Source organism: Silurus meridionalis, chromosome 2 (assembly GCF_014805685.1).
Source record: "Silurus meridionalis isolate SWU-2019-XX chromosome 2, ASM1480568v1, whole genome shotgun sequence".
NCBI classification, from domain to species: domain Eukaryota; kingdom Metazoa; phylum Chordata; class Actinopteri; order Siluriformes; family Siluridae; genus Silurus; species Silurus meridionalis.
In genome coordinates, this window is record NC_060885.1 from 9,270,028 (window position 1) to 9,297,983 (window position 27,956).

General features: G+C 38.2%; 2 protein-coding genes across 3 annotated transcripts in view; one reads left to right on the forward strand and one right to left on the reverse strand.

The window, feature by feature from the left end:
* The first annotated feature begins 1,812 nt into the window (after positions 1-1,812).
* On the forward strand, positions 1,813-19,152 carry lrpap1 (low density lipoprotein receptor-related protein associated protein 1). The gene is made up of 8 exons (XM_046872665.1): positions 1,813-2,082; positions 4,885-5,029; positions 6,676-6,806; positions 8,302-8,422; positions 12,539-12,694; positions 12,866-12,948; positions 17,676-17,852; positions 18,616-19,152. Exons 1-8 carry the CDS (start codon positions 1,921-1,923, stop codon positions 18,682-18,684), a joined length of 1,044 nt encoding a protein of 347 aa, XP_046728621.1. The 5' UTR covers positions 1,813-1,920; the 3' UTR covers positions 18,685-19,152.
* Positions 18,770-27,956, reverse strand: part of dok7b (docking protein 7b) — a 45,160-nt gene continuing 35,973 nt past the window's right edge. For both annotated transcript variants that reach the window (XM_046872651.1, XM_046872642.1), the window contains exons 10-13: positions 25,511-25,580; positions 25,353-25,421; positions 23,867-24,034; positions 18,770-22,291 (exon numbers count right to left, since the gene is read on the reverse strand). In XM_046872651.1, the coding sequence (XP_046728607.1) occupies positions 22,155-22,291; positions 23,867-24,034; positions 25,353-25,421; positions 25,511-25,580 (444 nt within the window). In that variant the 3' untranslated portion in view covers positions 18,770-22,154. The remainder of the gene's footprint in view (positions 22,292-23,866; positions 24,035-25,352; positions 25,422-25,510; positions 25,581-27,956) is intronic.

Here is a 27,956-nt window from a genome sequence, read left to right on the forward strand (position 1 = left end):
CTGAACTAACAACATAAATTAATCTAAATAGATAACTAAAAAAGCCACAACAGCCAGTTAGATTTAGAAATCAAATGAAGTAACTGCTACCACCCTGAAATTTGTGTGTGAAGAAAAAAAAAAATTAGACTTTAGACGTTAACCTGCCTCAAGCTTGACTCTATCATGATAATATGCAAAAAATATGAAAATAATATAAGCAAAAATGGTTCTGAACCAGACAGTCTAGCAAAGCTATTCCATTTCAATTGAACCCAACATACACCACACAACACAGTTAAACCATTCTGGCTTCATCTAAACAATATACTATAATTCCCACTCTGCATAAGTTTCAGTATGAATGGGATGTGTGAATGTGTGTATGTATGCGTGTGTGTATGTATGTGTTTCTGAAAGAGGTGAAAAACAAACTCAGAAATTCTACATAACTTAATGTACAGTTATTGTCTAAAGTATTGAAAAAAAAACTTTTTGAATTGAGGAAAATAAAATGAAGTTAGTGCCATTATTTTCTCGTGAAAAGTAATCATTACTTTTATAATTCTTTTAGAAAATTGTTGCTTGTTCTGCAATATTTACTAGCTAGATCTTGAATACTTGATTAGCCAGTAAAATCATTCTGAAAAAACATAGCTTAGTTAAATTCTGCAATCTTAGTAAATTAGTAAATCATCATGCTTTTGCAACTCGAAATTAGCTCATTTAATTGATACAAATCTTCATTTAATTCTTTTAACATATTAAAACATTTAAATATCCACAAAGTTATAGTGTTTTTCAATTTTTGTTTTTTTAATTAATTAATTAATTTATATTTACAGTGCTTAATCGTAGAGCATGAGAAGACACATTGTCATGATCCTTGAGAGCTGTCTTTTTTTCTACATTAAAGAATTTAATGGAAAGCAAACTGTTTGCGTATGGCATATTGCCACTGGTTTGATAAGAGTAGTAGCAGCCTTTGATATTGGTAGATTGGTGTTAGTGTGTTTTGAATCTTCAAGTAAAGTATAAAACCACCAAAACAATATTTAGAGTATAGAGAAACTAGTAGAATTAGAAAAATAATTACATTTACTTAATTACTAATATTGGTAACTGACTGGTTTGTGGTTCATTGTTCTCCTCTTGGTCCCAGGGATCTTGTGGCCCCTTGAAGCCCCTGACCCTTACAGGCTTTTCATCTTCATCGCTTTTGTTGTTGAAATTCCTTTGTCCATTTGAAAAAGGTTTTTCATGCTAGTGTTTGGTTCTTCTTGTGTTCTCTCAGAATAAATGGCTGTTGTTTTATAGGTATGATGACTGAATTCTGTTGCTGTTATTATTCAAAATGAGTTGCTATGTACACAGGATTGGTCAGGCTCATCCACCAGCTCTTTAAATAGATTTACTACATTATTATAGAACATTTATTCATTCATTCATTGGTCTGTTAATTTGATTAATTAAAAAAAACTGAAATATAATTTAATATGAATGCTGCCAGTCAGCGTTGTGGTTATGGTCCATCAGAAAAATACGTTTGTAACCCTTTATTAACATGTACAATCCTTCATTAAAGTTTATATTTATCTTCCTTGTTTTAATCCCTGCTCATATTTCATGCCTCATCATTGTGCAAGAGCAGTTCCCGTTATTTTGCGTGGATCCTTCTCATTTGCTCAAATCTCTGCTACTGTTAAAACGGCTTTGCCGAGAACTATGGGAAACGTAGTCTTTTATTGTCGCTGTCGCAATACAAAACAAAGGAACGCTTATAGATTAATGACTACATTTCCCAGAAGGCGGTGCAGCCGTGAGATAATAGCATGTGATTATTTCGCTTCCGGGATGAGGATAAATGTATAAAGCGCACAGCTACTTTTCTCCGTGTCTTGTTTGTTTTGTTTGAGCGGTTTGCTTTGAATTGGTTGAAACATGGAGGTGTATGGTTTGTTTTTGTGCGTTTGCCTCGCTGTGGGAGGAATGGCGGGGAAATACTCCCGAGAAGTGAATGAGCAGAAGGTGGAGAGTGAAGGGAAAACCGCCGTGGAGTTTCGCATCGCTAAATTAAACCAGGTTTGGGAGAAGGCGAACAGGGTGAGAGTCTCGTGACTGAAATACTAATATATATATATATATATATATGTGTGTGTGTGTGTGTGTGTGTGTGTGTGTGTGTGAAGAAAAGAACAAGTTTAAATAATGATAAATGGAGATATTTATTACAGGGGTCCAATGTTTTGGACTCTTGAATGGAACGAGTTGAAACCAAACCTCAGTAAAAGTAAAAAAGAAAATCAGTAGAGATGCAAATAAAATTGGAATAAAAATAATTGTCCATACCTTCCCTTTAAAAAAAAGTTTTACAAATATTGGAACATTGTAAATATTAAAGGACAGACATGAAACTATTCAAAAAGTTATTTATATATTTAGTTAAATATTTGATGATAGTTTTTTTGTTTGTTTTTATTTGTTTGTGTTATTTTTGTTTTCTTTTACTTGAAAAATCCCTTTTTTCTGTGCAAACACAAATAGCCAAAAGAAGAACGTTTTAAACTCATTCTCAAGACTGTCTCATCAAGCAACACGCATAAATTAATAAAGTTTCATCTGTATATTTTATAATGCTGTATTCTGGTTGCTTGTGCTTGATAATAGTTTGTTTTTGGAATGTAAAAGAACAGACGTCCAAATCAAAGTTCAGTGTGACTGGCCTTTTTTCTGCTAAACAGCCTCAATTCTTCTAGTAACACTTGCACACAGTTTTTGAAGGAACTCAGCAGGTAGGTTGTTCCACACATCTTGGAGAACTAAACGCAGATCTTGTGTGGTAATCTAAGGATGTAAGCCCTTCAGCAAACAGCCTGTTTTTCTGCTACAGTCAAACGTGCAGCCAAATTTTGATTCATCAGTCTGGAGCACCTGCTGGCATTATTTTGCATCCGAGTTCCTCTGTTTTTGTTATGCATAGTTGTCACTCAGGCTTGTTTCCATGTCAGAGGTTTGGCTTTTTGGCTGCAATTCTTCCTGAAGACCACTTCTGGCCCCGACTTTTCCAGACAGTAAATGGTTGTACCTGCGTCCCACTGGTTTTGGCCAGTTCTTCGCTTAGGGCACTGCTTCAGATTTTAAAGGGAATACACATCTTCGCATCTTCAGTTCTCATCACCCGTTTCTTGCTTCTTTTTATTGCCTGAAAAATTTCTTGCAAATGCTCCGTTTTGTCAAATTGAGCATACAAAAAGGGTACAAATTAAAGAATAAAAATAGAAACGATAAATTTAAGTATTAAAAAAAACGAATAGGGATAAAATACAATATATTATTGGTTTATAAACAATAATAAAAAATAAAATATTTTGATATGCAAATGTGTAGCAGCATTTCCATTCGTGGAGGCAGATAAAGTGTGAAATTGAATTAAAAAGTGCATGGATGTGCAGTTTGAAATGTGTGGGTGTGAGGTAGTGGGTGTTGTTCATTTGAGTCCAGGTTCTGGTCCTTGATTTGCTTCTAGGTGAGGACTCAAACTGGTGCAGGAAGAAGCTCTTCCTCATTTTCCCTGTTTTGTACAAAAACCTGACCAATATCTTGATATTCATCTAAACAATGACTTGAGGTGTGGTAAATGGGGTATAAGCAAAATAATTGACTATGGGCCACTGACTTACAAGAAAAATAACACACACCAGAGGTGTAACCATTAAGCAATACATTTCATTGTACTTAAAAAAAAAAAAAAAAATATATATATATATATATATATATATATATATATATATATATATATATATATATATATATATATATATATTTGAATCAGCTGTTCCTTACTTAATTTCTTGTGTGAATATATTTTTGACAGCTTGTATATTCATTAAATTAATTGTGTGCACTGTTTTCAAGAGAGTCAAGAAGCTTTTATTGTCATTTCAACCATTTATAGCTGATGCAGTGCACAGTGAATTGAGAAATGTGCTACATAAAACAACATAAAGATACATAACGGAACACTCGCCACATGAACTGCATCGTGTGCGACCTGGTGCAAACAGACAACACGACAGTTTAGGACAAAAACACAAAATAGAACTGCTAGTAAACCTACTGTATATTATACAGTGTGCAAAAGAGAGCTGTATACAGGAGTGTACTTGTAAATCAACACAAAATGTAAACACAAAAGGTTGCACAGCAATAGCAGCAGTCAAATGGATGTGCAAAAACAGCATTTAAACAGTTCTGTAAAATAATAATATATAGGTAATGCTGAAGACATGGATGTGTGAAATGAGTGAGTGTGTGTTTGAGTTTAGATTTGTAGCAGTTCAGTAACACAGCTGAGTGTGTGTGTGTGCATGTGAGTTTCCAGTTCAGTTCTCTGTGTTGAGGAACCTGATGACTTGAGGAGAAAAAACTGTAGTACAGTCTGGATGTGAGGCTCGAATGCTTCAGTAGATTGGTAGGAGAGTGAAACGTGTGTGAGGGGTGTGTGGGGGTCATCCACATTGCTGTTGGTGTGTGGTGTAAATGTCTGTGATCGATCAGTAAAATCAGCTGATAACGCAGTCCTCTCCATCCCCAGGCTATACTTTATACTTTAATAACCACTGAATAGAGTATGAGATGAAGGATGTATGTAGTGCATATATATCTTATACAAGACCTCCTGAAGTTGCTGCTTGCCAAAAATAACATAATCCAACACACCGCAGATTTGATAACTCACTCATGAGCTGAATCAGGCGTTTAGACATGGAGAAATCATGAAACTTGGCAGCACAGCAAGCCTCCAGGACAGGAGTTAAGAATCACTTACATTGTCATGCTGTCAGAGCTAATCTGCTGTTTTTAAATTCCCCATGGTCCTTGTTTATCTTCCTTTCCCTCCTACAGATGCAGCTCGCCCCAAGGCGGCTGTCTGAGCTCCACAGTGACCTGAAGATTCAGGAGAAAGATGAGCTTCAGTGGAAGAAGCTAAAGGCAGAGGGACTAGACGAGGATGGCGAGAGAGAGGCCAAGCTCAGGCGCAACTTTAACAGTAAGAGCGCAAATATTTGCTGTTTCTCGTTTATTTTTGTTGTACTGTACGAAGGTTTAAACAGTACAAGGCCTTAAAATAGCCAGAGACTCATGAATACCGAATTCAGTGACAATACTGCGTAGTAGGGGACGGTGTGGGAATTAAATTAACCTGTCACAGAGCCAAATATTCCTTCTGACATCCCAGGCTGTGATGACCTAATTGTGTGATTAATGATTAGATTTCTATGCCATCATTCGTGAGGTGTTCAAGGATGAATCAATAACTTCTTATATTGGCTTTTACCAGAGCCAGTAAACCTCTGCCCCCTCTGCAGTAGTAGAGCAAATGATTGTCATGACTAAGGCTACAGAGGGTTCCAGTGTCTACATGTTATTTATAACATTTGCAGGCGGTACTTGAAGTGTATGGAAGCATAATTCATTTTAAAATGCAATTTGCAAAATGACAAATCTTGAAATTGGAAATGTATTTCTGTATTTACATTTTCCATTTGTATATGTGCAAAGTTTGGTGCAAAATGAAAATAAAAATTAAATTATATAATACAATTCTTGCCATTTCCAACAGTAGTTTTAATATGCAAATTATATGCTAATTTTAGTGCTATATAAGTTGTAAAATTTAAAAATGAGTCTATTACCCAAATTGATTTGATATGTGTAACATGTAAAAGCAGAAGCGGAAGCAAAATGATCGTTTAAATGTTATTTGTCCTAAATGCCTTTCAACTCACGGTTAGCGCCCTTAGGATTGCATTTTCATCATAACAGTGTGGGATATTTGTAGCCAAGTTCAATGTATATTTCAAAACTCATCCTGTGCCAAAGGTATAGCAAAAAAGGTAGCAAAATGTTGATTTAGATGTCGTTTATGTAATGCATTGAAACTTGAGACGTTTAAAATGCATTTTCATTTAACATCCCGTGAAGAATGCAGTTAAGTGGATGTGGATTTAAAAAAGCATTCTGAGCTGACCACGCCCATCAAGTTTTTCCGAGAAGCTGCCCAAGCATGGAGCGTCAAATCGTCCCGTTGATTTTTTTTTAAAACAAGCGGTTTTCATGCAGATGATGGTCAGCGAATGTGATGGTCAGTAACAGCCCTCGCGTAAGCAATCTTAGCTCTTTTCTTTTTGCCTTGTTCTTTATTGGCCAACTTACCCTGTGTCCCACCACTTCTATACATATGCGACATCGTCTGTATGAAAAATACTCCTTTTAGACAAAACAACGATACGATTTGACGCTCCAGTGCTTGGGCAGCTTTTTGACTATAGAAGTGACCTGCATTTTTAAAAAGCGAATAAGCAGAACACATTTCAAAAATTTGCAGCAGGAAAACCAAGGAAATTGAAAAACTTAAGGGATGCACAATGTGAATGTGTTTTTACTTCAGGTTGTTCTAACTATAGCCGTGTGTCAGTTATTTTAAGAGCTAATTGCAAACAAAGTGGGTGGGACTGAAGGGGGCTGCCTATTATAAAATATTTTTTATATAGGTTTTAGTGTAGCTGTTTTCTTTCTGTTGCTAGGCTCCATATGCCATATCAGTTTTGTGTCTACTTTCTAGCATGTTCGAAAATTGTGAGGTATACAATATAATGGCATAATTCATTCATTCGAGAATATTTGTTTTCGTAGTCATCCTGGCCAAGTACGGAATGGACGGTAAGAAAGACAACCGTGCCTTGGATAGCGCCAACCTTAAAGACCATGATTCCAAACTGGGAGAAATATTTGGAGACCCAAGACTGGAAAAACTGTGGAACAAAGTGAGTCATAATCTCCTTAAGCTTACTTTTAATTCTCTCATACTGTTTTGTTTTAAGTAGGGATGCCACAATTCTCAATATAATATTGAACCGCTCGTACGACATCCACGGTTCAATACGTGCTTGTGAATTTCGGTTTTACGTTTAAATAATTTATGTGCTTTTTATTTCTCTCTGAATTGACTGTTTGTGTGTGCCTGGAAGTCTACGAGCTGAAAGGAGGAAACTCCTCCCCACGAGTAAATGTTCAATCACTATGCTCTAAAGTTAGGGGGCGCTGAACCATCATTCCACACTTTAACATCGCGAGCGGTGGTGAAGTGAGGCTACAGTACGAGGAGGCGCCGGCATCTTTTAAATCTGTGGTGTGGAGACATTTCGGTTTTGCTGTTGAGTATAATGCCGAGGAAGAAAAAAACGGAAAACAAAAAAATGACTGTCTTCAAGCATTGTTTTACACGTGTAGCCTACTCAAACGGAAACACTTCCAATATGATTGCACATCTGCGGCGCCGTCACCCAGCAATATCAATGTCTGAAGGCAGGATAGCAGAGCAGGTAATAAAGTCCTCCAAAAAACAACAGTCCCTCGCTGAATCCTTCCAGCATACATGCCCAACTGGTTCCGAGAGACACATGAAAATAACACAGGCAGTGGGGGTGTTCATTGCCAAAGATTTGCAGCCGTTTTCGGTAATTGGAGATGCGGGCTTTTGTCATCTTATAAAAACACTCAATCCGTGTTACAGACTACCGTCTCACACTTTTTTCAGCACCGAGATAATTCCCGGCCTCTATAAAAAGACATGCAACAGTATTGTGTACGAATTGGCTCAAGCACAGAGCCTTGCTCTGACCACAGATGGTTGGACTTCGCGGGCAACCGTGAGTTACCTCACTGTAACTGTTCACTACATGTCGGATTGGGAAATGAAAAGCGCTGTGCTCCAAACCCGTCCCCTGTATGAAAGTCATACAAGCGCTCATTGGCAGAAGAGTTGACAAATGCAGTGAATACATGCAAGTTGAGGAGGCCAAATATGTTTAGGAATTTGTGTTCCCCAGTTTGTACATGGGCTACCAGCAGCTGTGAGATGTCAGTGTTAATTTTAAAATAAAAAATGTTTATATTATACAAAACACTAGGAACCAGTGGACTTTTCTTTGCTTTTAAGTAAAATAAAGGAGTATTGCAATAAATAGTTTTTATTTGTTTCTTCTTAACCGCTTACTGTTCTTATTGCCTAAGCATAGAATAACAAAAAACACTTATGTGTTAAGCCATCAGAACCGAACCGAACCGAAAACCGTGGTTAAAAAAACGGGGTATGTATTGAACCGTGGGCTAACTGTATTGTTGCATCCCTAGTTTTAAGCAAACGTTTCTCTCCGCCATGAATCATACTGTCGGAAGAGTGTCCTTTTTGAGGTGTTTGTATGTTCTTCATTCTCTCTCGTTATGTAATTTTTTTTATTTCATTTTAATTTTTTTAAGGCAATGACTTCAGGAAAGTTCTCTGAGGAGGAGCTGCAGAGTCTGCGCAAAGAGTTTGAGCATCATAAGGAGAAGATCCACGAATACAACATCATGATTGACACAGTGAGCCGGACCGAGGGTGAGCTGAGCGCTTTACAAAATACAGAACCATCAAACACACAACAAACTGATACGTTCTAAAGCAACTGCAGCACGTTTTGTGAAATGTGTAACAAAACCTCAAGTCTGAAGTTTATCAAGTACAGGGCTCCTTAATCACCGGGCCATGGACTGGTACCAGGCTGTGGACAATGTGGTACCTGGGCTCATAGAAAGTATACAAACATTTATTTTATTTCATTTCCATTCATTTATTTCATATACAGTACAGACCAAAAGTTTGGACACACTTTCTCATTTAAAGAGTTTTCTTTATTTTCATGACTATGAAAATTGGAGATTCACACTGAAGGCATCAAAACTATGAATTAACACATGTGGAATTATATATGGAATTATATACATAACAAAAAATTCTAGGTTCTTCAAAGTAGCCACCTTTTGCTTTGATTACTGCTTTGCACACTCTTGGCATTCTCTTGATGAGCTTCAAGAGGTAGTCACCTGAAATGGTCTTCCAACAGTCTTGAAGGAGTTCCCCGAGAGATGCTTGGCACTTGTTGGCCCTTTTGCCTTCACTCTGCGGTCCAGCTCACCCCTAAACCATCTCGATTGGGTTCAGGTCCGGTGACTGTGGAGGCCAGGTCATCTGGCGCAGCACCCCATCACTCTCCTTCTTGGTCAAATAGCCCTTGATGCCTTCAGTGTGACTCTACAATTTTCATAGTCATGAAAATAAAGAAAACTCTTTGAATGAGAAGGTGTGTCCAAACTTTTGGTCTGTACTGTATATATTTACTAAATCATGAACATGACAAGCAGTTCTGTCTTTATGTATTTTTTGTAGATATTCTGCGTGGAGCACTTATCGTTAAAAATATCCAGCACAAAATGTCATAAGTCAAATGACGTTAAATCTCGAATGACTGACGGATTTACAGGCAGTATAAACACTTCACTAATTGACACCCTGAATGCATCCACATCAGACATCCATGATTTCTCATCTTGTATCGCTTAAAAGATGCCAACTAGGCACTTGCGCTTTCTGTACATGTAAATGCTGAAAGTTTGTAGTTTTGGGGGCTAAAAATACGAACTGCATTTGTTTGGTACAGTATTAAAGAAATACTTGCATTAAAGGAAGATATTGAATGTGTAATGTCATTATCATTTTAGTTTCTGATTCTGTTAGTTGTTTGGTGCTGAAACTGTAAGAAAAGATGATGGACAACGATGATCTTAGGGAAAACTATGTTTAAAACTAAATACATGAAGTATTTTGGGTCCATCGGAGTCAAAAAGAACACAAAAGAAACTCTGCCCAGACATTTTATACTGTTCTTCCCTTTAAAGTGTAAATAGGATTTAGCATTTTACATGTATATTAATTGTAGGAAATTAGGAAAGAAACACATGGCTGGGTGATGCTATTATCGAGCCGGAGGTCAGAAGGTGGTAGTCACCGGTATTTACACCTTTGCTGGTCCCCAGCAGGTCGGGTCAGGCTTAGTTTAAAAGATAATCATGGTCTCGGACACCTTTTGGTTGGAGATTGTCCGTTGCCTCTCCCAGACCGAGTAAATAAATTTAAACTCGTGTTTTTATAAACCGTCCCCACACTCTCATAAACCTTTCCAATGCTCTGAAACACTTTCAATATTCTTAAACCTACTTCGTTATAACATAAAAATTTCGATATGGGTACTCACTTATACAGCTTGAATGATAAAGATTATGATGAATTAAGTGTGCAGTAGTAATGATGATGGTCATGATGATGATATGAATGTACTGCATACCCAAGAAGAGCTTTACAGCTCTTCTAAAAGCTTAATTTTTGGGCTAGAAAATGCTTATTTTACCGCAAAAAATGATTACAATAACTCTTAACAATACTACCTGTATACTGCAAAAACCCACAAAACAAAATAAGAGATGTGCCATGTAAAAAACCCGCATTGCATTGAGACTGCAAAAGCTGAATCACGATGTGGCGAGGGATTACTGTAAGGATTATCTGGTTTGAGGCAGTCTGTAAATTCTTACAGTACCAAAACAGTTGACGCTGAAGAATGAATATGCAGTACTGCACACGATAGTTGATGTTTAGTCCTTGATTAAATAAAAAAAAAAAAAAAACTTGAAAATGGATTATTTGTGAAGAGGCAGTTGAAGCCGTGTTCATGAAATGTCCTCGACCATGAATGCATATTAAGTGACTTAAAGTGAGCTCATTACACCGGAATAGAAAATAATCTTGTATTGTGTAAGCACTGTTTAAAAATAAATAAAAAAATATATAGTTAAAGCCATTTATCAATACCGAGTTCACTTTATGAAAACTCTTCATACAGCGGCAGCCTATGTGGGCTGAACTGCGGATTACTTTTCATCGCTTTAACACAAGGAACGGACTAAATGCAGTGTTTAAAATTCATAAATTCTTTTTTTCTCACCCTTTAACCTCAGTGGGAAAAACATGGAACTGGAGGTTTTTTTTTTTTTTTTTTTTTTAAAGTATATATATTATTTTCAGGGCTATTTGGTATTTTAAAACCTAAACTTGGCTGCACAGATTTGGGTATTTTTTTCATGTGACGGATGAGCATGTTTTTCACATGAATAAAACATTGCGGCAAAGTAATAATTTTGAGAAAGTAAGTTAGCGAAACCATAAAGGTCTACTTTTTTAAATGATTAAAATTTTCAGTATTATAATAGATCAATAACTTTAATAAAGGGAATAATTAACCTGTTTGTGAGATCCATTTAGACTCCTAGAAGCATGTAATAAAACAGCTGAATATGGTTAATTAAACTTTATCTCTCTGGGCAGGACTTCACTAGAGGGAGGGGTTGCCAGGTCCCCAAATTACTCCTGAATTACCATATTTTTCAGACTATAAGCCGCTACTTTTTTCCCACGTTTTGAACACCGCGGCTTAAACAACAAAGTGGATAATTTATGGATTTTTCCTGGGTTTTTTGCCGGTTTCACAAACTTCAAGCCAAAAAACTGAACCCCATAACATTAGACCAATGAAATTTCCGAACAGAAATGAAAAAACGCACCTCACCTGTGTTCTGAGCTGCACGGCTTCGGGAGAAAAAACTTCCACCGGTGTTGATTTTTAAACGCATGACGATGCCAAAAGATAAACTCCAGAGAGAAATACAGTAGTTGTGAAAGGAAGGAGGAAGACAGTGAACAATGACTTTCTTGGTCGGCTACTGTTTATATACAAGCCGTTGTAACGTGTTGAGTCTGGGTGAAGGGAGAGCTCACTAACTCCAGTTGCAAATGAAATCATATAAGCACAGACAGGTTTCCAAAACTCGTGCTTTTTTATTTTTCTTGGCAACAGCGTTACGGGTTGGTAAAAGAAATTCAGAAATAAGCATCAGAAAATAATGAGCACATAATCCTCAGTCTCACACGCACACACGCAGTAATACCGGAAGAATGCAGTGACGTGCTGTTCCCAAAATGCCGCTCTGCTCTTAAAGGAGCCACAACATATTTCACCCGTTACACCATGTAACAGACACTCTCTTTCGGTAAAGCCTGTGTAAAGTTCATTAATTTCAGTGCATACACAAGGTGCGGCTTATTTCTGTTAAAAATAAAAATATTTTTGAAATTCAGTGGGTGCGGCTTATAGTCCGGAAATTACGGTACACTAAAAACCTGTTATGTTTTGTGCTCCGGTGCTCTTTAAATTGCAACTCTGATTGGTCGGAATGTGTTGATTTTACAGCAGCAATGTAGTTGTTCCAATTTTATAAATTTATAGTAATAACTATGCTCCGTATACAACAAGGATGCTCCATATAAAGGGATTTAAACTGTGATGTTTTTAGTAATTCGAAGATTATGGAAGGAGTCTCCTGTGTCGGCACTTCTTCAACATTTTTTTTTTTTTTTGCTTTGAGAGTCTTCAGGATAGAGTTGTTTGCATTCGCTGCCTCAGAGGCATGAACTAATGATATAAACTAATTTGTATCACTTTATTGAATGCATATAGAATTTTTATTTTGAATGCCCACGTTTCTATGTGGTCTATTCTTCATTTATGTAGCCTCACATCACTGTTATTTTCCATCTCTCCTCCCTGTGTCTTTCTTTTGTCAGAAATCCATAAGAACGTGATCTCTCCACTGGAGGGAGAGGAGAAGAAGCCCAGCCTTCACGAGAAACACACAGACCTTAAGCAGAAGATGAGGGACCTGAACCAGGGCTTTGAGCGTCTACGCAAAATCACACACGAAGGCTTCGACAGCGACAATGGTGCTTTTTTTTTTTTTTTTCCCTTTTCTTATATTATTTTGTGTAATTAAACCGTCCTCGCTGTCTGCCACCAGGGAACCAATGCATTAAGCATGTGAGCATGCTGTGTTTACTGTTTAACGTTTACGGATACTGACATCATAATTGAATTCTGTTTTTATGATCCCGTAGAGTTCAAGGAGCCCAGGGTTATAGAGCTGTGGGAAATGGCCAGAAGATCTAATCTCAGTGAGGATGAGCTTGATTCTCTCAAGGTAAACACTTGCACTGAGGTTCACACACTGAGGTTCATTTCAGGGCCAGGATTTTTTGGAAGGATCTCTGGGGAAGAGCTACCAAGAATGAGTCATCATTGTAAACAGGATGAGTCATTTTATTTATATATATATATATATATATATATATATATATATAGTACAGACCAAAAGTTTGGACACACCTTCTCACTCTTGGCATTCTCTTGATGAGCTTCAAGAGGTAGTCACCTGAAATGGTCTTCCAACTGTCTTGAAGGAGTTCCCAAGATGCTTAGCACTTGTTGGCCCTTTTGCCTTCACTCTGCGGTCCAGCTCACCCCAAACCATCTCGATTGGGTTCAGGTCCGGTGACTGTGGAGGCCAGGTCATCTGGCGCAGCACCCCATCACTCTCCTTCTTGGTCAAATAGCCCTTACACAGCCTGGAGGTGTGTTTGGGGTCATTGTCCTGTTGAAAAATAAATGATGGTCCAACTAAACGCAAACCGGATGGAATAGCATGCCGCTGCAAGATGCTGTGGTAGCCATGCTGGTTCAGTATGCCTCCAATTTTGAATAAATCCCCAACAGTGTCACCAGCAAAGCACCCCCACACCATCACACCTCCTCCTCCATGCTTCACGGTGGGAACCAGGCATGTAGAGTCCATCCGTTCACCTTTTCTGCGTCGCACAAAGACACGGTGGTTGGAACCAAAGATCTCAAATTTGGACTCATCAGACCAAAACACAGATTTCCACTGGTCTAATGTCCATTCCTTGTGTTCTTCAGCCCAAACAAGTCTCTTCTGCCTGTTGCCTTTCTTTAGCAGTGGTTTCCTAGCAGATATTCTACCATGAAGGCCTGATTCACACAGTCTCCTCTAAACAGTTGTTGTAGAGATGTGTCTGCTGCTAGAACTCTGTGTGCCATTGACCTGGTCTCTAGTCTGAGCTGCTGTTAACCTGCGATTTCTGAGGCTGGTGACTCGGATGAACTTATCCTCCGCAGCAGAGGTGATTCTTGGTCTTCCTTTCCTGGGGCGGTCCGCATGTGAGCCAGTTTCTTTGTAGCGCTTGATGGTTTTTGTGACTGCACTTGGGGACACTTTCCAAGTTTTCCCAATTTTTCGGACTGACTGACCTTCATTTCTTAAAGTAATGATGGCCACTCGTTTTTCTGTACTTAGCTGCTTTTTTCTTGCCATAATACAAATTCTAACAGTCTATTCAGTAGGACTATCAGCTGTGTAGCCACCCGACTTCTGCACAACACAACTGATGGTCCCAACCCCATTTATAAGGCAAGAAATCACACTTATTAAACCTGACAGGGCACACCTGTGAAGTGAAAACCATTTCAGGTGACTACCTCTTGAAGCTCAAGAGTGTGCAAAGCAGTAATCAAAGCAAAAGGTGGCTACTTTGAAGAACCTATTTTCAGTTGTTCTTTTTTGTTATGTATATAATTCCATATATAATTCCACGTGTTAATTCATAGTTTTGATGCCTTCAGTGTGAATCTACAATTTTCATAGTCATGAAAATAAAGAAAACTCTTTGAATGAGAAGGTGTGTCCAAACTTCTGGTCTGTACTGTGTATATGTATATGTATGTATGTATGTATATATATATATATATATATATCACTTTAATGTTTCAGATCATCAAAGTAATTTAAATATTAGTAAAAGACAACACACGTGAACACAACATGCAGTTTTTAAATAAAGGTTTTTTATTATTGAGGGAAAACAAAATCCAAAACTACATGGCCCTGTGTGAAAAGTGTTTGGCCCCCTGTTAAAACTGTGGTTTATCACACCTAAGTTAAATTTCTCTCGCCACACCCAGGCCTGATTACTGCCACACCTGTTTACAATCAAGAAATTTTAAATCTCTTAAATTGGACCTGCCTAACAAAGTAAAGCAGTAGACCTAAAGATCCTCAAAAGCTAGACGTCATGCCGAGATCCAAAGAAATTCAAAAACAAATGAGAGAAAGTGATTAAGATCTATCAGTGTGGAAAATGTCATAAAGCCATTTCTAAAGCTTTGGGACTCCAGCGAACCACACTGAGAGCCATTATTCACAAACGGCAAAAATGGAACAGTGGAGAACCTTCGCAGGAGTGGCAGACCAAACGAAATTACCCCAAGAGCACAGTGACCACTCATCCAAGAGGTCACAAAAGACCCCACAACATCATCCAAAGAACTGCAGGCCTCACTTGCCTTAGTTAAGGTCAGTGTTCATGACTCCACCATAAGAAAGAGACTGGGCAAAAATGGTCTTGGAGTTCCAAGACGAAAACCGCAGCTGAGCAAAAAGACTCGTCTCAGTTTTGCCAGAAAACATCTTGATGATCCCCAAAAATTGGGGGAAAATACTTTGAGGACTGACGAGACAAATGTTTAACTTTTTTGAATGTGTGTGTCCCATTATGTCTGGCGTAAAAGAAACACCGCATTTCAGAAAGAACTTCATACCAGCAGTAAAATATGGTGGTGGTAGTGTGATGCTCTGGGGCTTTGCTGCTTTAGGACCTGGAAGACTTGCTGTGATAAATAGAAGCATAAATTCTGATGTTTACCAAAAACAAAACAAAAAAATCCTGAAGGAGAATGTCTGGCCATCTGTTCGTGAACTCAAGCTGAAGCAAACTTGGCTTCTGCAGCAGGACATTTATCCAAAACACACCAGCAAGTCCACCTCTGAATGGCTAAAGAAAAGACTTTGGAGTGGCCTAGTCAAAGTCCTGACCTGAATCCTATTGAGATGCTGTGGCATGATCTGCATAGATGAGTGGAGCAAAATCCCTTCACAGCGCAGTAACAGACTCAATGCAAGTTATCTCAAATGCTTGATTGCAGTTGTTGCTGCTAAGAGTGGTCCAACCAGTTATTAGGTTTAGGGGCAAACACTTTTCCACACGGGACCATGTCGTTTTGGATTTTGTTAAAAACGGCATGTTGTGTTCACTTGTTATCTTTTACTAATATTTAAATTAGTTTGATGATCTGAAACATTAAAGTGTGACAAACATACAAAAAAATAAGAAAATATATTTGTGAATAACTTTTTTTATTATTATGAGAACATTCAACACTGGGGTTTAGATGTCAAGTTCAGTAAGAAAGTTCCAAAAAAGCACACTAGAGTGCACATTAAACTGAAAGTTGTAAAACTGTCTCAGTGGCATTGTTACTCTTCTCCCCTGCAACTCGGGTCAGTAATTGCACTATAGGTTGCACTATAGGAAAGGGATGATGTTGTTGTTTACATTCTGGCCACTGTATCATAAACTGTTTATTTTTTTAATAATACAAAACAGTATTGCCCAGAACATAAACAACTGAAGAAGCAATTCACCGACTTTAATTTTTGAGCTTCTTTTGCATATGAGGAAAACCATGCTTCTGTGTTCTTACTTTTTCACAAAACTACCGTCAAAACGCTGAGTACCTGAATAATAATCATAAATTTAAAAACGATATGGCTACTCAGTTTTAACAGGACAGAGCCTAATTTACTGAAATAGCTATAACTCATAATTGGTTGATGCATTTGCACAAAACAAAGGTTTAGGGGGTGTGGTCAATAAAGTATGAGCTAAGTTTAAAGCTCATTTCTCAAACTGTAGGCCAGATGGATGCCATCTTTAGGCCACTGCACCTCTGTGATTTATTGATGTCTGCTGTCAAAACATGGTCCACCAGTCAACAGACTTTTTACACAATTAGTACTGATCGTTGCCCTGGAGAAGGTTGTAGAATCCCTTCTGATTGGCACCTCAAATTAAATGCATGAACATATTGCATTGTGTAGTAACTCCCACGAGGCTGCTCGAGTCATCAGATTTTCATTGTTTTGACATGGAACCAGATGTTGAGATCTCAGTTTTAGCTACATCAGTCTGATCAAGTGACAACTTAAATGTAGTAAACGTTCTAAGTAGCTACAAGAGCCACGTAGCAACAGTTGAAACTGGTAAATGAAAAAAATGTTTTTCTAGCCATTTCTTGTGTGCAATAGTGTATAACTCTAATAAAACGGCACTTACAGAATACTATATTGCCTCTACAGTGGTACCTTGACCTACGAGTGCATTAATGTACGAGTTTTCCGAGATACGAGCGGTCACTCGGTTGCTTTGTTACGCGAGCAAAAAATTAAGGTACGAGCTCGAAACGCCACTGCTAGATGGCGAAGCGAAGCCAGAAAGCGAAGATTGTGACAAATTAAGATGAGCAAAGAAGAAAAAGTAAAAATTTAAAGTTTAGGGATACGTAGTGTACAGGAGTGATAGTAAAAAACAAGTTTTCTCTTCGCCTCCGCTTATCGTCACAATAGAAAATGCTTCTGTTTTGGTTTCTTTTTCATGTTACAAAAGATTTTTTTTATCACAAATAACAACAGGAGAACATAGACAAAGATTTCCAGAATCACATTCTGAGCCTCGCAATGAGTAAAGCAGTGTACCAGTTATTCTTTTATACTGTAGGTAAAAAGTCTCCATGGATTCCTCCATGAACGACTGTCTGGAGCTTAGGTTTAGAGGTTATATAGTCTCAATGTGTCTAATTAGTGCAGCATGATGATGAGAGCTTGTAAATCCACAGACTTTAAAGGGATTCGTCTTTCATCGCCAGCAAACTTGCATGTCAGTGTCCTATTACTTGATGCAGCTGCACTGTGAAGCCTTTTGTAACTACGTGATTATATATATTTTTAATCGGTTTTAGGAGGAGCTGAAGCATTTTGAGACAAAAGTAGAGAAGCACCACCACTACCAGGAACAGCTGGAGTATTCACATCAGAAACTGCAGCACATCGAGGCCATGGGCGATAAGGAACACATCTCGAGACATAAGGAGAAATACAACACACTTGCCGAGAAAGCACGAGAGATCGGATACAAGGTAGGACTTAATTTCTCGTAACAAACCACACACACACACAAGCTTTCCGTATGTCTCGAGTCTTTCTCCATTATTGATTAATAAATTGCAGGTTTTGTTATTGTCCTCTTGCACATGCATGTAGTTTATAATGATTAAATAACAGGGTTTCTGCAGTCGTTAAAACGCTAAAATAAAAATTTTAGGCCTTAAAAAGCTCTTAAATTTGCTGTTCTAAACAGTTCATTTTAAACAGGTCTTAACATTTCTTATGTCCATCTAAAGCCTCCTCTAATGCTTATTGAAATGCTCTCGCAGCATTTTGTTTGTTTGGTGGTGGTCTTTATTTCCTTAGTCCAAATATCATTCTCTACGCTGTATTACGACTACAAATAAGAACAACATGCAACAGCCAATCAGCTTTCTGTTACTGTTGCTAATCTCTCTCGGCTTGTACCACAGACACAAAACTGGTTTTTATTTTTATGCTTTGGAGAAGTTTAGAGATAGTTGGCATGAAAAACTTTTTATATCTGGCTTGGTTAACGCCAGTTGCTAGCAACACATTTGTGTGTTTTTGTTGTCATGATATCAGTCTTGAATTTCATTCTTAATGATCGTAAAAAGGTCTTAAGTCTTTTTAAGAAACCCTAAAATAATTAATCATTTGTAATTCATTTTTAACACAGGTCCACAGATCGTTTTATCTTAAGTTTGAATGCCGAATGAATACAGCAACATGCCACTCTTAACTATTAACTTAACTTTTTTTTCCCCCCGCAAGATGAAGAAGCATTTGCAGGATATAACCAACAAAATCTCCCAAAACGGACTGCAGCACAACGAACTCTGAGCACGACCTCCTCTTCCCACCATTGCTACACTGAAAATCCTTCATTCCAAATGCATTGATTATAGTGTGGGTGCACTCATTGATTTTTCTTTTTTAAAAGGTTGTTTAAATAATTTTAATATTCACAAGAACATTTGAAATCCACAGCACTGATTTATTTTATTGTTAAAGAAATGACATAACATGGTTTGTATTTGATTGGAAGCAAAACCCTTTTTGAAAGTTTAGGTACAAAAGCATATGTACAGTATGGTGAATTTTATGTGCAGTCATTATTCGTGAGTGTTTGAGCTGCTGAAGGCATTCCCACAGGAGGGGTGCAGGTTAAACTTAGAATGCAATATTTGATTCACTGGTACTTTTCAGAGTTTTAGAAATCTTTCAAAAAAGCTCATCTTTTTTTTTTTTTTGCATTTGTTATTTGATAATGTAATCTCTGTAAATAAAAGACAATTGTTCATTCCGTTACTGAAATCTAGACTGTATAATTGATTGGCAGAGGTTTTTAGTGATTTACACATAGGGCCAGAGCAATTTTAGCACTTGTGTATGGAAAATCAAGACAATAATGGTCTCTTATTGGTTATATAATATTATTTGGATTAATTACAGCAGTCTTTTAAAGGATTGCTTTACAAACTGTGCACTTTTTTTCTAAAAAAATGGTTTTGAAGCTTCACTTTTAACTCCAGTCTTGCATTATCTAGAGAGGAGTCTGATTCTGGTCTTGCCAGTTTGCATATCTTTATAAAAGAAGCCATGATCTACACGCTGAAGATTGGGTTCTGAAGAGTCGGGTTCGATGCAGCTGATTCCATAACACTGGATCTTCTGCACTGCTCCTGTGATTTGGCTTTCAGATATCAGGCAATTGTGGTGCTCGTTTTTTGGCAAATCGGCCATGTTTTGAAAACTGCTTAGGTAAAGCATTGGTTATTGTAAAACGTTTGGTATTATAACAGTCCCTCCAGGCTGCCTGGTAGTTTATTCACTCCTTATTCCGGACATTTGGGGCACTCCAGTCAGTATATTGTGCAACATTTTGTCCACGTGGGTTTTATACATAGTAAAGTATGTTTGCTGCAGTCTGAACAGCCTGTTATGTGTAAATGAGCCCTGTGGACTCTTGGCTTATGTGGCAGGGCTATTATTTGGGCCTACTGCAAAAAGCACAAGGCCAGCGTGCCAAATTGACCTTAGTCTAATCTACCAAAGCCTATCGGATGTACACATGCATGTTCACACCTCTTGTTGGGAGGAAGGATTGGGAAGTTGGGAGGAAGGGTTTTTGTGCACTTTTTCCAACCTAAGAGGATGGGGGTGGTTGGGAATGAAAGCTCTAGATGCACCTTGCAATGAAAACAAGCCCTGAACACACATCTGTATGCATTTGATGGGTTATGCCTTGTTTTTATGGACATTGATTACAACGGAATTGTATCTTTGCAGGCTTGTTAACATGCAGAAATGCAGAACTGTGTGGTTTTTCAAGGTGTATACAGGTGACTTGGTCTCATCCAATGTGCACTGGCAACAAGCTACTGTCATATTTGGCTGCTGTGTTCCCGTTCACAATGCAGTGCTCAGGTTTCAGTGCGTTTTTAGCAGTGCTCCCTGGACCAAAGCAGGTCACATGGTTCTTCGGGTGAGAGGCTGCATTAACTTCTACTAAAGTTTCCAGATAATGTCGAGTGCTGGTTGACTGAGACCACATTGTAATGCAGTGGTGCAGTAGATGCACTGTCAAGACTGCACATACGTTTACAGGAGCGACATCTGCACCCGAATATAGTAGTCCAGATCTCAAAGGGATTACACATATGGACTGCTTTGTCAGTGCCACGTAAGCAAATGGCCAGTTGCCAGTTATTGCACTCCTTGGCAGGACAGCCCTATTTAAATGTGTTTTCAGGCTCACATCTGCCCTTATCACTAGTATGCATTTTCCTCTTTACTGCTGATTCTTCTCGCCTATGCTACAGAGTCCTACATCCTATAAGATGATTTCTACTGCCATGTCCATTGGTTGTCTGACCATTCTTGTATATTTTGTGAGCAGATCTGCTTTCCTAGATAGATGGCTAGATGTGGGTCTGTTTGCTCAAACTGATTTGCATAAGAACCGTCGTCTAAAAGTGCAGTACATACTTCTTGGCGTGACATTCCCTAGTGCACCATCCATGTAGAAGTGAAAATTGGTTCCAGGAGGGTGTTTACCTTTTGACTGACACTGCAGTATTAAGGCCAGACTTTTGCATTATTAAATTCCTCAGTAATTTTCTACACAGTCCACATCTACATACAGGAGAATCTCTCACTCAGGTCCTATTTTATTATGTTTGTCTTTCCCAAAGGGGGTTGAGTTACTGACCATAGTCTGTTAGATGTCCTGTTTAGGGTCTCCTATTTTGTACCTTTTAAAATCCTCTGTATGAGAAATTGAGTGTCCTTGCTAACAGCTTACATTTTTATGTTTTTTTTTTTTGCAAATACTAACAATAAAAGTTATTACTTATAGAGTAGCAACTTTGGCAATAAGCTTGTCTTGCATTGTCTGACCACATGTCCCAGGAGCACTGGACTCTAATCATATCTTCAGTCAGTGTAGGGTCAGTGTATATGATGTTTTCTGCTCCAACCAATTCATAGTCCACTGATAGTGAAGATCTTTTGATTTTCAATTGGTTGATTGTTTGGTCGGAATGAAAATCTGCACCCACCCTTCAAAGATAAGATTAGACACCCCTTTTTTTGCATGACTTTGTGGTTGAATCCAGCTATTGTGCCATAGATAATTTCACCTGTGACTCAATCTGTAGTCCTTCAGTCAGTGTGACCCTGCAGAATCGTACTTTGTCTGGGGTGTACAGTAAATTCTGCTGTCGCCTTGGGAGTATGTGATAGTTGTGTAAAAAAAAAAAAAAAAAAATTTCCCCTTCCATTCTTTACACCTTGTTTCCTTTAGTGTATACTTACCAATGAACAAATCTGGGATGTACCATTTATTTCTAAACAATGAATCTCTTGTCATTGAATTATTGAATAGGATGTTTATTGCACTAAAGATAGAAATGTCAAATGAATAAATAAAAAAGAAACACAGGATCTTACGTGATGTACATTTGAGACTTAAATCTGTAAATGTACAAAGTTGGTCATTTGAAGGAAAAAAAGGTCAACTATTTACAAGTTATCAAGAGTACTTACATCAAAACCATAACTAATAGTAATGCATAGTCTCATTTTGTACTCGGCATACTTCAACAGTAAGTAATAATACAATAAAATATATAAAACCACAAAATTGGATGACTTTGTTTTTTTTCCATGTGCACTTAATGCAGTTTCCTGGTAGAATATTCCATTTTTTTAATTTGAGTTTTAGAAAGCAATAGGTCATATCCTGTGTGCTAGCGAATGTCATGAAAAATGCTGGTACTTGGTTTAGGGATCGTGTGTTCAGTATGAGCTTAGTTCAGCGCTCCTCTTCTTCTCTGCTCCAGTTCGTGTAGTCTCTCCTCTCTGCCCTGTGCATGCTGGGCTCCTACTCTCTGAGCCGTCTCAGTGGCAGCGTGGTCAATCTGTGCGTATTTAGTGTTTGATGCCCCTGTATACACAAAATGGTGATCTTAATTACTTCAAACCAACAGCACTTTTAAAAGGCAAGTACCAAGAATATAAAGCTTATATATAAGTGTTGAAAATGTGGTGAATGGAGAAACTCAGGTCATAGATAATGGTGCTAAAACACAGGAGAGCAGCGGGTCACAGCAAGAAATACGCCAAAAAAGTATATCAGACAAAGTGGGGAAAAGAAAACATACTGTTAATACCACTCAGTGCTGGAAGAGGAAAGAAAGGAACAGGTGCTTTCATCCATACAGTGGGGAAACCACTTTTTTTATTTTTTTTATTCAGCCAACAATTTAAGCAGGATGATTGTCGAAAGAACTAGAAAGCACCTGAAATAATTGATTGGTTCGGAAAAATACGCCGTCAATGAAAGCTTTGTTTGAAAAACTGGTTTCACCAATTGACATTCAAGAAAATCATAATTCTTGTCTTCTTAAAACTCTCATGGTGTGCACATTTGGGTTTTTTCTCTTTTTTTTTTTGTGTACTTAACAAATATCGAGGGGAAACAACGGAATTAAAAATATTTTACTAAACTACAGCCGGATAAACCCAGTCTAAGGCTCTATTATATGAAATATTCCAATATTCCTAAACCAATTACAGCAGTTATGTTTTAAATAGATGGAGAAAATAAAATCTAAGCATTGATGATATTTTCCCCGAGCTGGATAGTTAACACATTTTGAACTTTTCACACAGTGTTCCAGCCTTAACTGCAAGATCTATAGAACCTTCACCCTCATGACCTTTTCCACACTAACCACCTGGACCTGAAAAAGATTAATTGGGATTTTTAAGGTTTAATTTACACAATGTATCCTATTTAAACTATGAGATTTTATCTATTTTTGATTTTAGGAGTAATTAGCCCCTGGGTCAATCCTTAGTAGAATCGAGGCTGCAAATTTAGCTACACACCTTTAAGCTTTGCAAGTGTGTATAGTAATATCTTTTGCGAAACACTGCATAAACTCAATATCAGGAAAAGCAGTCCTGCAGTAACTGTAACACGGTGGCAGGCCGTGCGTTTGACACCTAGGCTTTTAGTGGTGTCCTGCCTGACAGATACCTTGACCCTGGCAACACGTGATGTGACTGCTGCAATCTGATTGGATAGAAACTCAACGTAAAGAGACGGTTGCGCTGGCACCTATGGAATGAAGAGAATGGACTGCTGGGAATAATTTAATGCATATTCATGGACAAAGAGATATTAAAACATAAATCAGTGATTCTAATTAGTTTAGGCCAGCTGAGGAGGCCTTTCTGGCCCTGATGGCCCGACACTGCCAGAACATGGTAACAGTTCAGGAGGTTGGAGTGTGGCATGCCCTGTAATGGATGGATGGATGGATATGATTAAAAAAAAAAAAGCTGCATGATGAACCTTGGAAAACATTTCTTTCCAAGGTTTCAAGTATCCTGTACAACACTAGACAGGTTCTGTACCACACTATCAACTATTTAGAAGCTTTTAATCACTACTGGCATATTGAATATACTTGTGAATTAACTGTGTATTATATTGTGATATTGTCCAGCTCACCTCTGATGGTGTGGCCAGTCTCCTGTACATCTAGCAGGTCCAGCTCCATGTAGTTTAACTGTCGTTTAGACATAGGACTAACAGGGATGTTGACGTAATTCACCGATTCCCCCTGAAGTCGATCTGTGACTGTAGACCCTGAGTCTCCTGACAGAGCTGATGATCTCCCTGATACAAAACACACACAATGACTGGCTTTGAGCGAATACCTAAACTATGCAGCAATACAATACAATATTTAATATACGTTTAATGCATTTGAATTCTATAAACAATGTGATACAATAAAATCTGTACAATAAAAAAAGTATTTAAAAGGTTGAACTACAAACACAGCTATCACTACTATCAGCCAGGATTCGGAAGCAATAATGGGTACGGACTGAGAAACTAGAGAGTTAAAGACTAGGAAAAATCCTCTGGACTATTTCCCTGAACAAATGTCCTTGTATTTTTTTTGTTTGTCTCACCACTATGTGAAATACACAGGAGATATGCAATTCATAAAATATTCAGAAGAACCCCTCTGGCACAACCAACCACGTGATTGGGAAAGTCACAGAGATCACGCTTTTCCCATGTTTTGTTCTTAGATGTAAACATTAACTGAAGCTTTTGACCTGCATGATTTTTTGCATTGTGCTGCTGTCACATGGTAAGCCGAATAGATAGTGCATCTGTATCCATTCTGAATGACACATCTGTTAATATGTATAACAAAACATCTGATCTTTTTTCTTATTTCAGTTTATTATGGTCTTTTTTTCATTAGCCACAATGTTGTTATACCTGTTAATACCTTGCCAGTTGAATTTAGTCCTCGCTTAACTTCTACCCAAAGGGAATGATGCAGCAGTGCTTTAATCCTTTAATCTGTTTAACTTTCTCACCTCATCTGTACACTCATTCTACACAGTGATCGACATTCAAAGCATCAGTCAACAGCATAAAACCACTGTCACTACTGTCATGCTCAATCCGAACTTCCAGCCAAGCAGAGTCTCTGCGCAACTCAGAAGAACCGCATCATTTAAGACCGCCTGCGTTGCATTCAGGGTCTTTGTGTCCGACTTTTGAATCGACATCTCCATTATATCGTCATTACTGTTCTCATTAAAATGATACTGAAACTGTCTAGAACTGTCTAGAACTGTCCTCATGGTAACACAAGATCAAAAAATAAATTAAAAATATATATTAGAAAGCAGTCCTCTACTGATCACCACTTAAAAGTACTGAACACACAGTCAAGTGAATTCTGTTCTTCTGAATGGTTTCATGGGAAAAGCCACACTCTCAAAACGGCCTGTGGGATCTAACAGACAGAATACACCACAGTCAGACATTTACATCTCACCCGAGCGCCTATAACAACCAAGTCTCCCTTAAGCAAACCCACACTCCAGTTAATGATCTGTCAAAGCTGACCTTTTGTTCTATTAACAAACCGAAGTTCTCAAACGACTAGGCAGGTCGTGAGACTTACCAGACAAGGATGAGTGTCTGAAAAGCCTTAGAGAGATCATGGGAGATGTGGGCACTGCTGATGAACGTCCTGATGAGAGGAAATTACAGGGCTGTCATTCCAGTCATACTTCTCAAAGAGCAGAAGACATTGCAAACTCTGTGGAACTACAAACTCACCCTCGGTCTCCAGAAAGCACTTCTGCTGTACTTGGCCGCTTAACAGCTCGTATCGGCTGAACTGCTCGGCCTGTGAAGATAAATCACATGCTTGGGTTATAATAAAGTGTCTAACACCAACCCTTATGCCTTATATTGTGATAAATGTTGCTTTTAAGCCTCTTGCACAGATTTCCTTGATCCTACAATAAAATACTTTTTAATTAGCATCAGATTCTCAACAAAGGTCAATCACCAAAATTATTTGGGATTGTTGTGTTAAAAAAAAATGAGTGCAATAGTGCTACTTATGGTCTTAAGAGAAAGACACAGAGTAATGTGAAGACGCAAGGCTGGAGCCGTTTTCGTTCCAGAGATTTCTAGAGACACTCCATATACAGGGAGTGCAGAATTATTAGGCAAGTTGTATTTTTGAGGATTAATTTTATTTGAGGATTTAATTTGAACAACAACCATGTTCTCAATGAACACAAAAAACTCATTAATATCAAAGCTGAATATTTTTGGAAGTAGTTTTAGTTTTAGCTATTTTAGGGGATATCTGTGTGTGCAGGTGACTATTACTGTGCATAATTATTAGGCAACAACAAAAACAAATTCATACCCATTTCAATTATTTATTTTTACCAGTGAAACCAATATAACATCTCAACATTCACAAATATACATTTCTGACATTCAAAACCAAACAAAAACAAATCAGTGACCAATATAGCCACCTTTCTTTGCAAGGACACTCAAAAGCCTGCCATCCATGGATTCTGTCAGTGTTTTGATCTGTTCACCATCAACATTGCGTGCAGCAGCAACCACAGCCTCCCAGACACTGTTCAGAGAGGTGTACTGTTTTCCTCCTTGTAAATCGCACATTTGATGATGGACCACAGGTTCTCAATGGGGTTCAGATCAGGTGAACAAGGAGGCCATATCATTAGATTTTCTTCTTTTATACCCTTTCTTGCCGGCCACGCTGTGGAGTACTTGGACGTGTGTGATGGAGCATTGTCCTGCATGAAAATCATGTTTTTCTTGAAGGATGCAGACTTCTTCCTGTACCACTGCTTGAAGAAGGTGTCTTCCAGAAACTGGCAGTAGGACTGGGAGTTCAGCTTGACTCCATCCTCAACCCGAAAAGGCCCCACAAGCTCATCTTTGATGATACCAGCCCAAACCAGTACTCCACCTCCACCTTGCTGGCGCCTGAGTCGGACTGGAGCTCTCTGCCCTTTACCAATCCAGCCACGGGCCCATCCATCTGGCCCATCAAGACTCACTCTCATTTCATCAGTCCATAAAACCTTAGAAAAATCAGTCTTGAGATATTTCTTGGCCCAGTCTTGACGCTTTCAGCTTGTGTGTCTTGTTCAGTGGTGGTCGACTTTCTGCCTTTCTTACCTTGGCCATGTCTCTGAGTATTGCACACCTTGTGCTTTTGGGCACCCAGTGATGTTGCAGCTCTGAAATATGGCCAAACTGGTGGCAAGTGGCATCTTGGCAGCTGCACGCTTGACTTTTCTCAGTTCACGGGCAGTTATTTTGCGCCTTGGTTTTCCACACGCTTCTTGCGACCCTGTTGACTATTTTGAATGAAACGCTTGATTGTTCGATGATCACGCTCAGAAGCTTGGCTATTTTAAGACTGCTGCATCCTCTGCAATATATCTCACTATTTTTGACTTTTCTGAGCCTGTCAAGTCCTTCTTTTGACCCATTTTGCCAAAGGAAAGGAAGTTGCCTAATAATTATGCACACCTGATATAGGGTGTTGATGTCATTAGACCACACCCCTTCTCATTACAGAGATGCACATCACCTAATATGCTTAATTGGTAGTAGGCTTTCCAGCCTATACAGCTTGGAGTAAGACAACATGCATAACGAGGATGATGTGGTCAAAATACTCATTTGCCTAATAATTCTGCACTCCCTGTATTTGAGCTGATATCATTTGCGCTGATTTTTTCCAGAGCGCTGATCGTGAAAGTGCACGTGTCAATAATACAATACTGTCAGGAATGTAATGAATGCAAACATTGTGGATTATTGATTGTTTCAAAATGTCTCTAAATGTTATAGAACCGTTTAGGTTTAGCGCATAACACAAAAGTGCTGATACTTCTGGGCTGGTATTCAGAGAAAAAACATGGCAGTAGAGATTTACTGACTTCAAACACTTGGAAAATCTTGATGCAGCTGCCACTTTGTCTTTGTGCATGCATGTAATAATTTCCTTATTCTTATTGTTACACCAACAAGACTTCGTGGTATAATGAATAGTTCAGCCTTACAGTCTAGACATTGAGAGATATCAGACAGCCCTCCTATCTAATATCAAGAACAAACTGCACATGCATATGTTTTAACACAAGCTCTAAAATAAAGCCTTAACACAAGTATTTATATTTGATTATTTTGATTATTTTAACACCAAAAATTAACTCATTCA